Here is a 13,520-nt window from a genome sequence, read left to right as displayed (position 1 = left end):
ATGATACTAGACCAGGCAAATGAAGAAACCTGGGCTCACGTCATGGTGGTCAGACTCCGAAGTCCGTTCTCATTTTTGCCCACACTCTTTTTAGTGCATATTATTATAGCAACTTACACATTTACCACATGTAATATCTCAACAATCCTTACAACATCATCACATATAGACACTTTATTTTCTCCAGTTTACAAATGAGGAAACTAAAACTTGGAGGTAAATTTGCCAAATCAATAAAGACAATACGCATCAGAAGAAGAGTCAAACCCAATCATTTTCTGCAAAGTCAGGTAGCCACCAGTGAAGTATGTCTAATAAGAATATGATGCTCTTCTGCTACAACTTCATTTATTATTATTTTAAATCGATGACCGGCTTATTTTACCATTTTACTAAATATCTGCTCTTTATATGAAAAACTAAGGGTATCTCTGTTACTGTTAAAGAAAGTCTCCATTAAGACTAAGAACCTTATTTCATCTTTCTTCACCAACAGATTTTATGGCCAAATAAAACTGATCACATAACCAGGAGGCCAAAAATTGGAAATGGTCCAAGTGAAAGGCCATTTCATTGCATCAGCACAGGGTAAACTTTAAAATCATTCTTCCCCATTAGCTGGATGTGAGAGAAAACTGCAAATTAGTGAAATATGATCTGGCCTCTCTTGCTGGCATCATCCTGTTTGCCTCCTTCCACATTCAAGTGCTCTTTAGGACAAATAATGCAATGAAACAGCTGCTCAAACATTTTTGTCCCTAAAGGGAAAATGCTACATGCCTTATAAGCCTACCTTTCCAAACCAAGCTGTTATGGTCTCTTTCATTCTTTTTAAAATTTCCCATTTTTAATTTAAATACACTTTATTTGTATAGATGTCATGAATATAGTCTCACCTTGAACATTTAAATGTCGTAAAGGCCTCTTTGATCATCACTTACAGTTACCTTCCCCAAGGGCAAGCCATCCTGTCAGTTTGGTTTTTATCTTTTGAGACCTTGTATTTTTTGGTGTACTGCATGAGTAGGTGGAGTTGATGGTGGTGATTTTCAAACCAGGGTGTACATTGTAAACATGTGGGTTGCTTTTTTAAAATATTGATACCAGGGCCCTATCCCAAAGGAAGTGAGTTAGAATCTCTGGGTGTCAGATTCTGCAAAGGTATTTTTAAAAATTTCCCAGGTGACTCAAATGTGCAGCCTAAGTTGAGAATCCCTGGCAACACACTGTTTTTTTTTTTAAACTGTAAATAATGTCTTATTGGACATACTACAATTCAATGCTTGAAGTCCTTCTACAGTTATCAAAGGGCTGATGGTCATGTAAGGAGTCAAATTTTATGTGTTTAAGGGATTGGCCCATCAATCAAATTTGAATCAAATTTGAATTTTTGAAATACATCCCACTGAAACAGCTAGTATGAAAAGTTCTACAAAACAGCCACATTGATTGAACAGTGAACTCTTACTGATTATCTTACTCCCATATTTAAAAATAAAACTCCAGTAACTTCTCACCAGAACTGTTCTTGGATTGTTCCTTGAACTCACCAAGCCTACATTTCAGAGCATTTGAATGGCTGATCCCTCCACATCTTTCCTTTGAACTTTCGTTCCTACTTCACTCACTTCTCTTCCCAAATACTACCTCCTCAAGGATGCCGTCCCCACCACCCTTTCTTTAATTCTTTCATCACTTGCTAGACCTTTGACCTCCTTGATTTTTCTTCATAGCTCTTTATTACTACCTATATAGTGCATAGTTCTTTATATCTTTTATATTAGACTATAAACATAGGAAGACAGAGATCTTGTTTTGTTTATTTCTATATCCTTAAAACTAAGAGCAGAACCTGTAACATAGTACATCTCTGAAGTATTGTTGAATGAACGATTCAGTGAAATAAATATGCTAATTAGCTCAGACCTCATGTTCAAGAGAAACTTTAAGGCATGTCTAATAATTTTCCAAGATTATCAGATGATTCCAATGGTGTTTGAGTGGTGTCCTAAGGAAATTTTATTTCCATGTGATGTGTTTGGAAACGCTTGGGAATTAAGGTGGTTCTAGAATGGCTTATTCTCTTAAGGTTGCATCGTTCTAGAATTGAGTTGCATAAAAGGCAAAATATATATTCCTTCCAGAAGTTATCCAGACTTTCCTCATCAATATTAGTGACATAAGATAATCCTAAAACCTTGTAGAACTCATTCTGAACCCTAGAATCATATTTCCAAAGATTGCAAAAATATATATATATCAAAGGAAGGAAAGGCGATCATAACCTAGTAATTTCCAGAAATGCCAGGTTTAAAATGACAAATTTTGTTAACTACAGGATTTTCGGCACCTTTGATTACAAATATTGTTGGTGAATTTCCAAGAAGTTGATAATAGTATACATATATCCCAAACTTGATTACAGAACTTCTATCATAGAACATCCTGGGAAATCAGAGTTCTTTAGTTCAAATTGTAGGATTCACTTTGTATGGTGCTATGCCAGAGACAGTCACAACACCCAAAATGTGTGAATAAGTGTTACCATTTTCAGCCTTCTTTTATGTTCTAGTGAATGTTTTAGGTATTCTAAAATAGAATATAGTAATATTCAGAAAGATTAAGTAGAAATTTACTAAATGCCTTCATAATTTCCTCTTCTTGTTTCTTCAACTTTACTGTTTAAAAGTTTTATATTTAAGAAAAATTTTTAGAACATTTATTTTAATTTTTCTACAACTTATTTTTAGTTTTATATTTTTTAAATTAGTCTATCAAACATTAAACCAAAATGAATGAGAACAATCCCCCTTCAACTATAGATTCTCTGTATCTCATACTTCTCAGCTCTAGTTCTTAAACTCTGTTCTCATATCTTTTTATTTCTCAAAACCCTTCATTGGATTCTGAATTCATAGTTCTTTGGTACCCTTTCCCATGATCTCTGTATTATTAAATCCATTAGATTCTCTAAAATATACTTCTTTCTTGACCTTTCAAGATCTTTCAACTTAGATCACTTCCCTTTGGAACACTTCTCTCAAATTCTGTGATTTTGCATTCTTCTGGTTTTCCTCTTATTATTTCCATCCTTTTCTCCAAAGTTTTCTATCCCTCTCAAATGACCAGAAAAGTCAGAGTTTTTCAATACTGTTAACTTAACTCTCTGTTTTCCTTAATGGCCCTGTCTTCATCTAAGCACTTGACCTCTTCCATCCCACCCACTTCCTTACTGTACAATATATGCCATAAGGTACTGATCTGCCAAAAATACTGAAATTTAAAATTTAACTGAAATACCTCCTGTGAACTTCAAATGAACCTTCTCAACTGTTGATAGCGTGTGGATAGCTCACAGAAGTACAAACTCAACATTTCTGAAGGGAAACTTACTAGTTCTGCTCCTTCCTCACTAGTGATAGTCTTCCATTTCTCAGTGATTGCCTCTACAGATGAGGAAGATTTAGCTCCACATCCAGCTGTGCCACCCTTTTGAAATAGCTAATGCTTTATAATTACTTGTTCAACATCAGTCTTCTCTGAAGGGCAAATAATCCCTCTCATTTACTGCTGATTCCTCAGTATATTCTCAGAGTCCAGTCACATGTCTGCCATATATATATTAGTTTTATGAAAAATAACCTTTTCAAGTGATTTTGGGCATGTAAACTTCAAAACATAAATGTTAATGAGCCTACATTCAACGTGGTTATTCAAAAGTAATAATACCTAATATTTACCAGGAGCTTACGTCTTTCAATATTTTGTGTTTATGTGGATTTTTTTTTTTTGCAGTCTCTTGTAATAGTCACTGTAATTTAATGAGGAAAGCACTAACATTTTGTGGATGAAAAAACTGAAACTTAGAGAGGTTAAGTAACTGGTCCAAACTTACAGCATTAGTGACCAATAAAGCACATACACATTTTCTGTTAGGACTCTTTCTCTCTTTGAATGGCCGTCTGTGTGATGCTGTACAAACAGTTATGTAAAAATATATAAACTGTGTAAATGAATCCATTAAAAACTAAATTGAAAGCCATTGGACTCTGAAAGCCACACATAAGTAATGTGTGTAGCAATTAATCTGTTGAATAAGCAGTTTAAGCCAGGTAGACAATGTATTAATCCTAAAATCAAATATGAAGAATGTGATTGAAACTGCTATAATCTGCATTAATTGAAATTAAAATAAGAGCTAAATAGTCCCTGACCACTGTGATGTTGATACTTGAGGACACAGGTATTCCTCGGAAGTTATGTCGCTTGCTTAGTGCTTCTTAAGTTACTCTGTGTACACCATTTAACGTACAGTCTGAATAAGTGACATTTAGTTGTATTTTTCAGTTAGCATAATGGCAGCAGTGTACAGTCTGTTTTCATTCTACCTGCATGCCAGATTGTTAAGACTCTTAACCGACAAATTTCTGGTCTTTAGTGATGACTGGCATCACTGATTTGCAAACATTGCGCTGCATGATGCACAAAATACATTTAAATAAGTAGCAGTAGGCAGAGTTGCAATGCAAATACAGACTATTACACATGCAAATTCAAACTTTGCTAAATAATCCTCAGAGGAATGCAGAAGGAAACCTGTTTCAGGAACAATTGTTCCTTGAAAGAAAGAAAATAAGAGAAATATTCCTAATTTTCAAAAGTAATTTTACATAAACCCTTGCATAGGGCAAAGCACTATATTAGAAGTCAGAAGAAGTGGATTTTGCCCTAAACTCTAGCTGTTTAATGGAGGCAAAATCTAATCCTCCATTTTTCACATGTTTATATAAGGGGGTTATTCTAGATTATCTCTTAAGGGCCAGTTCAAAATTCTAGGTTCTTAGGAAAAGCCAGGATCAGAGCGGTAACTGAACTACTCTTAAACAAAAATATGGACGCTAAGTCATAGAATGATAAAGGTCAAAAGGATATTAGAGTTCAATTCTTGCAAATTCCTTTTTTACATGTGAGAGGGTAACCGTAACATGGAGAATTAGTGGACTTTGCAGAGCCAAGTTTTGGGGAAGCTAACAATGCGAGAGCCCAGCAGAACTCCTTACTCTGCTTTACAAACTGTCTGCCCTAAAGACATACTAGCATTTCCATGTTCTTTGCTGGCAAGTGGCGGAATCAAAGGGAATTTAGCAACATGAAAAAGATATTTTTCTTTTCATCCTAATGGCTTCTGATGGTCATCCACTGGGGCTAATCATAAATTCCTGGTGGGGTAAAGTACAAATATCACCTTCTTCTCTATATGTACTCTACTGTTCACCTCTGTTTTTATGCTTAGTATAGCAAAGAATCTAAGAATTACTTTGAGAACAGTTCAGTTCACATCATCCAGAGGCAACCAGCTGCTCCTGGAGGGGACAAAGGGAAATGGGTGAGTTCTTTCTAGGGATAGTATACTCCTTTTGGGGTATGGTTAACTATCGTTCTTTGCATAGTACGACAGGTTTTATTTGCCAACTAAAGTAGTTTTACAGGTTTGCACATAAATTGTTTCAAAGTAAGTGGATTTTTAATGTATTTTAACATAAAACAATTATATTACAGAATATAAAATAGACAAAAAACGAAACTATTTAGATGCTACCTTATAAACAAACTATGACTATTTGTGTCATATAGTATACAAATGTTTTATTTAATCACACAATTTTAAATTATTTTTAAAAAATTAACTTTACAAAATAATCATTTCCCTGTGCCACACAGTCTTTGTAATTATCGTTGAACATGAATGATAATTGTAGTGTTATTGTTAAAAAAAAAAGCCTCCATGAAATGGCTCATAGTTAACTAAGAAAATAAATGTAGATATCGCAGTTGATTTTATGAATGAAACTCTTTTGTATTTAGCAAACAAAAATATTTTTCTCTAACATAGTGTATTTAATATTAGGATTGAGTCCTAGGAAAGTAGTTCATGTTAAATAAGTTTATAGCACACAGACAAAAAGAAAAGTTTCATTTAAAGGAAAATAGGAAATCTGACACTGAACAGAATTAATGTTTCCAAAAGTCATATTTCAGATTCTTAAATTTTTGGTGTAGATTAATACTACAAATTTACTAAGTCCCACTGTTTGGTGGTTCAGACTCCATTGTAGGGCCTACAGCTGTCATTATTTGCATACTTACTGCACTTCTGGGATTTACATAATCAATCCCAAGGGTTGCCATGGCTTTCACAATAGCTAGGATGGATTGCAATGTATTACTGTAAATTATTGCTTTGAACTCCATGCATTCTTGTTCACTGTAACCGTTTTTATGGATGATCCTGTAATTTAAACACGAAAAGCTTTTGTGAGTTGAACAATTGATTTTTTTTAATAATACTAAAACACATCAATAATAACTTGCTTGAATAAAATTACAATATGTAATTGTTAGAAAAGGAAGAATTTTGTCCATATGTATAAACTAAATCTGAACAATTTTACAGCTTTGGATTTTTATTTTCATTGGGGTTTAATGCATATTTTCTTTCTGATCTCCTAACGCTGAATACAATGAGGATTTAGGATTTGCTCTAGATAAATCCGTGTAAAATGGGTAATTCATGAGCTTTTTACTTAGCAAGGTTATTTCTTTTCAAGAGAAAGATTCCCAGATTCCTTGGACAAAGATATATACAGAGTTCTGAAGCATTTTGTAGTGTTTACAACATGATGTCTAGAGGATGTGAAGTAATTTAGTGTAACATGGACATCTTTTCCTATCACTTAAGACACAGGAAAATAGGAGTGCCTGCTTTCTATTTATAACAGTAACAAAGGCATCTTTTTTTTTTTTCAATGTAGGTAATTGCCCTCTGTTAAGTCCCTTGTTGCTTTTCCACATGTGTACGTGCCACGGAGTTCTCAGAGTTGAAAGTGCCTAGACATTTAACTTGGCTGAACTTTTCATTACCTTCCACTCATTCAATCAGAATGCAACGTTTTACTAATAGTTTTGGAATACGCAGCTATTAAAAGCTAAAGTCTTTGTATATGCTGATCACTTCATTGCATAATATGTTCTTAATCCTTTCTGGTTTTTTTCTTATTGTTTTTAAAAGTGGTGTGTGTTCATTAGTCATCATTTAGAATACATATGACTAAAGATTTGTGTTATATCCATGTACACAGAGGCTCTAGCACAAGGGGAAAAAGAACACAAATGCCTTCCAAGATACTAAAGCCTTTAAATACAAGGACTTTCAGTGAAATGAGTAAAGGCAGTACCTGTATTTATTATTTATTGTTTTTGATATTTGATTGCCAGTAATTGCTCTATTTCTGCTTCAACCATGGCGCTAAGCTATACTGCATCCCTAGTATGCTAGTCTATACAACTGCAAAAGTTCAGCATTTCTGAAGCAGAGAGTAGGAAGGGGGAAACTATGAGGCATTAAGATGAAGAGATAAGCAAGAGCTGAACAACTCTGAAGTGTCTTATTTACCATGTCAAAGAGTTTGATCTTGACAGTATAGGTGAAGAGTTCAATTTAGGAAAGAGAGAAACCATATTTTTAGAGATCAGTTGGTTGCAGTGTGGATAATGCAGTGGAACAAAGAGGGAGGAGATGGAAAGTACACAGCAAGATTAGTATTATTAGTCCAGGTCAGAAATGCTGAGTTTTTTAACTACAGCAGTGACAATCGGGTTAAGTGACATGCTTGCAAACATAACTTGTGTAGTTGTGGCATAACTTGGTAAGAGAGTGAGGGATCAGTATAACTACACTTAGTTGTATTCCTTTAGAGCCTGGTTTGCTGTAATTTATTTTAGGGGAACAGAGGCCAGATGGGGAGATAAGTTTAATGTTTATTCTGATTTAGGCGTCTCCTTGGAATATAGAGATGTATCTGCTTCTCTAGTTTAGACAAAGGGTATGAGTTGGAAAGAAATATTCTGGGACAGTCCACTTGAAGATGATGGTAAAAATCACTGGACTTCAGTGATTTTCATTTGATGAAGGTATAGAGGAGGCAGAGAAGAGGACCTGGTGCATTAGAGACACCAACATTTAAGATACAGTCAAAAACTGAGAGTACAGCAGGCAGAATTAGGTAGTAAATTGGGAAAGAGAGTTATGGTAAAAGCCAAGCTAAAGTTTTGGGAGAGAAAAGCTCAATGGAGTCAAAGGGAATTAAAATAAGGACTCATGAACACTTCATAAAAAATTGGAGGAGATTATAACTGGACAATTTCTGTGATACACCAGAGGCAACAGTGATAGAAATGGTTGAAGAGTAAGTGGAAGGAGTTCAAGAGAGCTAGTGTCAACCTGTCTTTACAGAGACTCTACTGAGAAAAGGAAAGAGGAATGGGGCAGAATGGGAGATTGATTCTTTTTTAATAACAGAAGTAGTACTTGCTTATTGTAGACAATGTGAAAAGCACAGCAATATTCAAAACATAGGTGTAATGTCACTTTAAGTCCTACTACTGACAGCAAATTGTTTCAACATTGGCTATATATTCTTCCATTAAAAAATTATTTAATCACAGTTGGGATAAATTTATTCATGCAATTTTGTATCTTGGTTTTTCAGTTAACGTAAGTATATTTTTATTAAAACATTCTCATATACATGTAACTTGTAATGAATGCAAAAGATTGCAGTTAAAGGGTAAATAGTCCCACAATTTCATAACCTATTTGCTTGTGTTTTATTTCAATTTAGGTTATTTTATTCTGTCTCATTTTAATATTTTGTATAAGGCTGATGTAAATCTCTTTGTACATAAATTTCCATATTTCAGTTATTTTATTTTATATATTTTAACATTTATATTTGTTATTAAAATGATCAGAAATGTATTTAGAAGATCAATAATTATTTTCCCAGTTTTCTTTGTATATTGCAAAAATTCTTTCTGTAAAGTTGCTATAGCATATACTTTTATAAGCAGTAGTGAGAAATACTCATTTCTCAAATCTTCACCCTTATCAGGTTATATTATCTTAAAACTGTTGTTTGCTAAGATTAAAAATAGCTCATTGTGACATTAATTTTTATTTATTTTATGTTAGTGAGGATAAACTAAAATATATATATTTAATAGCTATTTGAATTTTTTATTTTGTGAACTGTCTCTCCATAGTCTTTTCCCATGTCTATATATTGGGCAGCTTATTGTTTTTCTTAATAATCTACTTTACTTATTAGTCATTTGTCTATAATATTTATTACAGATTTTTTTCTAGTTTCCTATTTTTTTTTAAGTTTTAATATTTATCTGACCAAATTATTGGTCTTTTATTTTTCTGCGTTTAACCTCAGAGAGAATGGAGAGGTAAAAAAGGGTAAGAGGGGCCTGAAGGAAAGCACAGGTGAACACAGAGGCAATGTTAAAAGGGAATGCAAGATGCCTCAGGGGCAAGGATTGAGCGAAGAACCTGAAAGCAGTGTGATCAGGCACCATGATAAAGAAGTCCTGTTCTTCAGAGACAGGAAGAAAGGTCAAAAATTTATTGCAGATACAGGTGACCGGAGACTTCAAAAGAGGGACTTAAAAATTGATTGTTATGGAACCTACATGACATTATTACCCAGGGAAAAGAAAACAATTTATTTAAATTATAAATAGACAGTTTCACCCTTATTCCTTTATAGAGTATGTTCCAAACAACAAGATCCTCAAACATAATGAAAAATAAGCTCAAAAATTATTATCTTCCTCTCCTGTAGTGATAATGTATATTTAAAATTCTTAATAATTTAAATTTAAAATTCTCCAGCAGTGACAGAACCATGAAGTTTCATATATTCAACTCCACTTATCAGTGCCATTTTACTCATTGAGGCATGGCATTCTTGAATTACAGCATTTTTTTGTATTCATAATGTACTCAATAAAAAATTCAGGTCTACTTATTTTATTATAAAGAGAAAAAAAAGTAGGGAAAATAAATTCAAAAATAAATTGAAGTCCATGATGGTAATAACTTTAAACATATGTTTTATTCTTAGGTAGGCAAAATGCCAAGTACATTAAAAATACTGTTTCCTCTTATATTCAAATAGATCATTAATTGATATATTTTGAAATGTTTATGGCTTTTGCTCACAATATTAAGGCACTAGATCATACCCATATTAATATATTTAAAACATAATTGCTTTTAGCATTCATCTTGTTCAGAGGTAAAATTTAAAAGAAAAATGGAAATTATAATATTATTCATCTGTTATGCTTTCTGCTAAAGGGTAGGAGGAATATTTGTGACAACCTTGCCACTACCTGTGATTTAGAGACAATCAGATTTTCCAAAAGTATTTCTTTTAAGAGTTGTCAAACACGTGGACAGACATCAAATATTAAACATTTAAGATAGGATGTACCTACTTCATTTGTTTCACAATGGTGCTTTTTCCAGATTCTCCTGCTCCTGCAACAGGAAGGTGGGAGTCTTATCAACTAATACACCAAATTTATATAGATATTAAAACCTGTGACTATCACTTTCTCACGGGTAAATCCTTAACAGACACCTCTCCTATGTAATGAAGGAGAGCAATCTGTCAAGCCTAGAAAGGTAGCCAGCTGTCTACCTTCCAAAATAGTACCAACCCCCTTCTTTTGACACTGGCTCCAGATATAGTTCTGGCTCCAAGGCAGTGTATCTTCTGAAGCAAGATGTGTATACCATCAGAAAAATTTCTGTTGTTGCATTTGGATATAATTTGGAAAGCTGTTATCTCCTGGGTTTGCAGCCCTCCCCTCAAGTGTTCCCAACTTTATAGTCTCCAGATCACCTTCATTCTCCCAGAATATCTCCTCGTATATCTTATTTGATTAAATAGCAAGGAAAAGAAAAAACCAATAGAAACAACAATATTTTATCTCTAGAACTGTTCAAAGCCTATTCTGATTGAAGGACTGGCTCTTGTCTTTATCCATATTTACCTTGTTACTTAGGTATTTTCTCTTCTGTTTAAACATAGGAAACCTGCTAATAATACTAAGCAAACCTTAAGATCCTATGGGATAATAGTGATATGGGAGTGTCTCAAAATGGATTACACATTCTGGGGTAGGGACGGGGTGATAGTATATCATAGACAACCAATTGCGTTTATCTGTAACATTTATTTAGTTGACAATACACAATATACAACTGTATTCTACTATGGTTGGCAAACATGTAAAAGTATACAAAATTTACATGATTAAAAAAATTTAAAACATGAACCTTTAGTGAAAAAAATCAGTGATTGTTTCAGGCTATGTCTCAAGGCCTTTTGAGTGTATTTGAGTCTCCTTTACCCTTAAGGAATATTTATTTTGGAAATGAAAACCGAGAAATACTGAAAGTGTGATGACCTAGATTTGAGGGTTTGACTCTGCACCTGTGTGTGAGTGTGTGTGTGTGACATCTCTTCAGTAAATCCTTTAACCTCTTAGTTTCCTCATTTTTAAACTGAGATTACTTACCTCAAGATTATTAGAAGACTGTAATGACATAATATACATGATGTTATCTGAGAATCCAAGGATGTAAGAAATGTTGCAGAGTTTTGTGAAGAGAACAGTCTAGAGATACTGTCCATATATTAAACAAATGATGTAGGAGCAACCAAATGTCCATGTGGAAAAAGAACACTGACTCTTAAATGACAACAAACCAAAATTAATTTGAAGTGATGTGTAAGGATAAATGCAGTGGGACTCAGGAGAAATCATATAAGGATGTTTATAATGACGAATAGAATAAAAATAGCTGCTATGTGAAACGAGACTATAAGTGAATATGAATTGAGAGTGAAAATGATGAGAGAATTTGATTAAAATTAATGTAGATAGAGTATCAAAACAAGCTTTTAATTTTTATTTATGAGTCCTACACATGTGAGGGATGGGGTTGGGGGAGGAGCAAACTCAGGCAATTTCTTGAAGTCTGAGAGTTCTGATTTCATAGACGGGAGAAAGGCAGGGAGTCACTAAAAGCAGGTGATGCCTGGTAATACAAATGTGCTCATAACATTTTTAGATAGAATCATCAGTACATTTTTATTGAGAAAAATTCAAGATTTTATAATTGATATGAAATCATATCTTTTAAAATTTATTTAAAATTTTATTTATTATTTATCAATAAAAATATGATACCAAAGTATGATTCGGACCAAGAGACTGATCTAAAATGCTAAAGAGTAAATTTTTAGTCTTCTCATACTAATTTCTGTATCTTTAAAAGAAGCAAAGACCTTGATGTATGACTATGAAATTAGGTCACAGGACATTTTCAAAGTCTTATTTGTCCAAAATTAACAGGCACACTTTCAAAGCAGCACAACGTAGGCAGTTTAAAAAATTTCCAGGAAAAACCCCAATTTAGGAAGACCAATTAATAGACAGAAAAACATATCCCTTACCAGCGTGCCAATCAACTGCCTTGTTTTACCAAAACTGGTACGATTTTATGTAAGCAGAAGTAACATGACTTCTGGTAACCCTGAATTTCATCATTTTATTCAAATTATATGAAAATCCATATTGAATCAAAGGACCCTGATACCATATTTAAATTTTTAACCCCATAGTCACCCACTATCTTCCTTTCCCTACTCTACCCTTTTTTCCTAGCACTTACTCTACAATGTAACAAATTATTCACATATTATTCTTAGCTTTTCCTGTCTGTTTTCCAACACTGCACAGTAAATTCCAGAAGGGCAGGGAATTTGTCTATTTGTTCACTCATGTATCCAAAGCACCTAGAATAGTGCCTAATAGTAGAATCTCAGTGAAACAAATGAATTCTTTAAACTCATACTTCAAAAATAGTTTCGTCTTCTTTGTTATATATATTTTTCACACTGAACATTTCTGTCTAACAATATTTTCTTAAACTGATGAACAGTTATAACTCTATCTCAATTTAATTCGACTTCACAAGTTTTTTATTTTTCTCAGACATATTTAAATGTATCTGCCCACCTTAAGGATACTGAGGAAATTAGAGTGGTGAAGCAATGGGAAATAATGATTTTATTGCCGGTGATGATTTATAGAATCCTCCTCTTGGGAAAACCTCCAGCATACTTGGCCCTATAGTTTTATGCTAGTGTGGTTCACAACACACAGTGTGAAATTTGACCACAAAGCTGATGAATGCAAAATCAGCCTTAGCAATTTGCTAATCTTTCATTATAGATTTTTTTAATATGGAAAAATTATAACTTATTTTTGCTTTTGTATTTCTAAATTTTCTATTTATATTATTTTTCCTTTTAAAAACTTTATTTTTATTGAAATATAGTTTATTCACAATGTTGTGTTAGTTTCAGATGTACAGCGAAGTGATTCAGTTATACGTGTATATATGTGTATATAACATACGTATGTGTGTATACATATATATACTTACATATGTATGTATATATACATATAATATATACATATATACTTTTTCAGATTGTTTTCCATTATAGATTAATACAACATATTGAATATAGTTCCCTGTGTTATACAGTAAGTCCTTGTTCTTTATCTATTTTATATATAGTAGTGTGTAT

The 13,520-nt window shown here is 33.2% G+C and overlaps 1 protein-coding gene across 2 annotated transcripts in view; it reads right to left on the bottom strand.

Annotated features, from left to right (window-relative positions):
• GNAT3 (G protein subunit alpha transducin 3) overlaps positions 1-13,520 on the bottom strand; it is a 50,487-nt gene that overhangs the window by 23,776 nt on the left and 13,191 nt on the right. Inside the window, exons 2-3 of one of the 2 annotated variants that reach the window (XM_006187027.2) lie at positions 10,348-10,390; positions 6,148-6,289 (exon numbers count right to left, since the gene is read on the bottom strand). In XM_006187027.2, the coding sequence (XP_006187089.1) occupies positions 6,148-6,289; positions 10,348-10,390 (185 nt within the window). The remainder of the gene's footprint in view (positions 1-6,147; positions 6,290-10,347; positions 10,391-13,520) is intronic. The other variant, XM_032484128.1, reaches the window with a different exon arrangement.

The sequence above is a fragment of the Camelus ferus genome, chromosome 7, assembly GCF_009834535.1.
Source record: "Camelus ferus isolate YT-003-E chromosome 7, BCGSAC_Cfer_1.0, whole genome shotgun sequence".
Classification (NCBI taxonomy): Eukaryota; Metazoa; Chordata; class Mammalia; order Artiodactyla; family Camelidae; genus Camelus; species Camelus ferus.
Note: the sequence above shows the minus strand (reverse complement) of the source record. Positions and strands in the feature narration are given on the sequence as shown.